This window comes from Myotis brandtii, unplaced genomic scaffold (assembly GCF_000412655.1).
Source record: "Myotis brandtii unplaced genomic scaffold, ASM41265v1 scaffold203, whole genome shotgun sequence".
NCBI classification, from domain to species: domain Eukaryota; kingdom Metazoa; phylum Chordata; class Mammalia; order Chiroptera; family Vespertilionidae; genus Myotis; species Myotis brandtii.
Genome location: NW_005357559.1, coordinates 1,721,280 through 1,723,409, shown reverse-complemented (window position 1 = coordinate 1,723,409; position 2,130 = coordinate 1,721,280). Strand labels below are relative to the sequence as shown.

The window sequence follows — 2,130 nt, the reverse complement described above, 5'->3', positions numbered from 1 at the left end:
GGGCTAACACATAATGTGAACAATATAATTAATGTCAGAGTCAAAATAGCAAAAGGCATTTTCTGGAAGGATAAAGAGCTGGAATGAGAAAGAGAGAGACATTAATGAAATAGGATCAAGCATAATGAGGTTGCACTTTAATATTGGCTGAAGATTCAGACTGGGATGAAGAGTGAAGGGACTGTTCTTGTCTGTGTTTAGAGACCGTGGATCATTTTATAAAGCCTGTGACTATTCCTCAGGACACAGAAAAGGGATAGTTTCTCTATCCATCTTAGAAATACCTGTTTGCCGGTCAGAAGACCACTGCAGGATTTTCAAATGCATGCTTTCATATGGCTTGTAAGAAGCTGCTATATGTGTGGTAGTAGAATGATTTCTTCATCAGAATAGGAATTTTATGAACTGAAGTTTAATTTAGAATGTCATTTGTTGATGAACTTCAGTAAAGTATTTTACATTCGAGGGGCTTTTATCAAAGCCCTTTTCAGCTTTCCAGTTGATTAAAAATCATTGTTGAGCACTAATAGGGTGAATAGTGGAGCACTCAAGATTTATAATTACATGCTCACATACAACCATTAGATTTTAATACAGTCATTCAAATCCTGCAATGATCAATATAATGGAGTAATAGGTAATAAAACACTACATTTGTATATCATTTAAAAATTCTCTCAAAGTACATTCATGACTTTATTTAAACTGCACAACAATGCTGCAAAGGGGAATGGATATTTACTTAATTAATTAACTTAATCAAGCTCAATGTAAACTTAATATAAAAATTAATGTTTATCCCTTTCCCAAGATGTCAACAGTGGAAGAAGAGTTCCCGCTGCCGCGGCTCCCAGAGCTGTTCAACACTAGCCAACAACTTCTGGATGAAGTAGAAGAGACGGCTGAACCCAGCACTTCCAAGATCATCCAAAAGAAGGTATCAGAGGGGCTAACACAACTTGAGAAGGCAGCCGAAATGTTGTCAAAACTCGACTTGTTCAGCCGAAATGAAGATTTGGAGGAGATTTCTTCCACAGACCTGAAGTACCTGCTGGTGCCAGCACTTCAAGGCGCGCTGGCCATGAAGCAGGTCGACCCCAGCAAGCGCCTCGATCATTTGCAGTGGGCTCGGGAACACTTCGTAAACTACTTAACTCAGTGCCAATTCTATCACGTGGCAGAGTTCGAGTTGCCCCAAACCAACAACAACCCGACTGAAAATAACACAGCTCTTTCCCCCGTGGCCCATCCTAGTCTCCTTGCGATGGCAACTAAGAGACAGACGAAAATAGAGAGATACAAGCAGAGGAAGGAGGTGGAGCAGAGGTTGTCCGCGATGAAATCTGCCGTGGAAAGCGGCCAAGTAGATGATGAGAATGTTCGAGAATATAACCTCCTCCAGCTCCGAAGGTGGATTGTTATCAGCTTAGAAGAGATTGAGAGCATCGACCAGGAGATGACGATCCTGAGAGGAAGAGGCTCTTCATCAGAGGCATCGGCTTCACCCTCATCTCATCAGGACAGGCCTCCAGGGAGACCCTTCATTCTCGCTCGGAATGTGACCCAAACCAAAGTATTTGGAGCTGGTTATCCCAGTCTGGCATCTATGGCGGTGAGCGACTGGTATGACCAGTACGGGAAATGTGGAACATTACCAGATCAGGGAATACCCAAGACAACATCCGAGGTCAAAATAGTAGCTCAGGGAAAGGAAGATCAGAAACAAAAGAAGAAAGAGGATGATGAGCAAACACACAGCCAAGCTCGGGAGTGGGATGACTGGAAGGACACCCATCCTAGGGGCTACGGCAACCGACAGAACATGGGTTAGTCTTCCCACAACAAGACGGGACTGTGAGGAGCACATTTTCCCCATGAAGGAAAGCTGTGCTGTCGCCCCCTCGCTGGGTTCCTGCTTCAGCTCTATACCGTGAAGGCAGTGATGCTTAATCTTGCTTTGTGTTCAATAAAGTGTCAAGCAATTAAGTGTGTATTTGTTCTCTAGATGATGAACCAGCAATTTTGTTTTGGCATGATCATGCTCATCATGACGTATTCCAGTTTCTTAAGTGGAAAGAAAAGAGTATTGAGAAAGGCTATGTGTAATCAATGGCTAAATGAATTCTCCTT

At 42.9% G+C, this 2,130-nt stretch overlaps 1 protein-coding gene across 1 annotated transcript; it reads left to right on the top strand.

The window, feature by feature from the left end:
• The first annotated feature begins 811 nt into the window (after positions 1 to 811).
• LOC102262887 (immunoglobulin-binding protein 1) lies at positions 812 to 1,831 on the top strand. The gene has a single exon (XM_005865290.1). The coding sequence runs from the start codon at positions 812 to 814 to the stop codon at positions 1,829 to 1,831; it is 1,020 nt and encodes a 339-aa protein (XP_005865352.1).
• Positions 1,832 to 2,130: the final 299 nt, after the last annotated feature.

Bases quoted from the DNA above. Each gene is read 5' to 3' on its own strand.
- LOC102262887 (XM_005865290.1), top strand. From the start codon at position 812: ATGTCAACAGTGGAAGAAGAGTTCCCGCTGCCGCGGCTCCCAGAGCTG.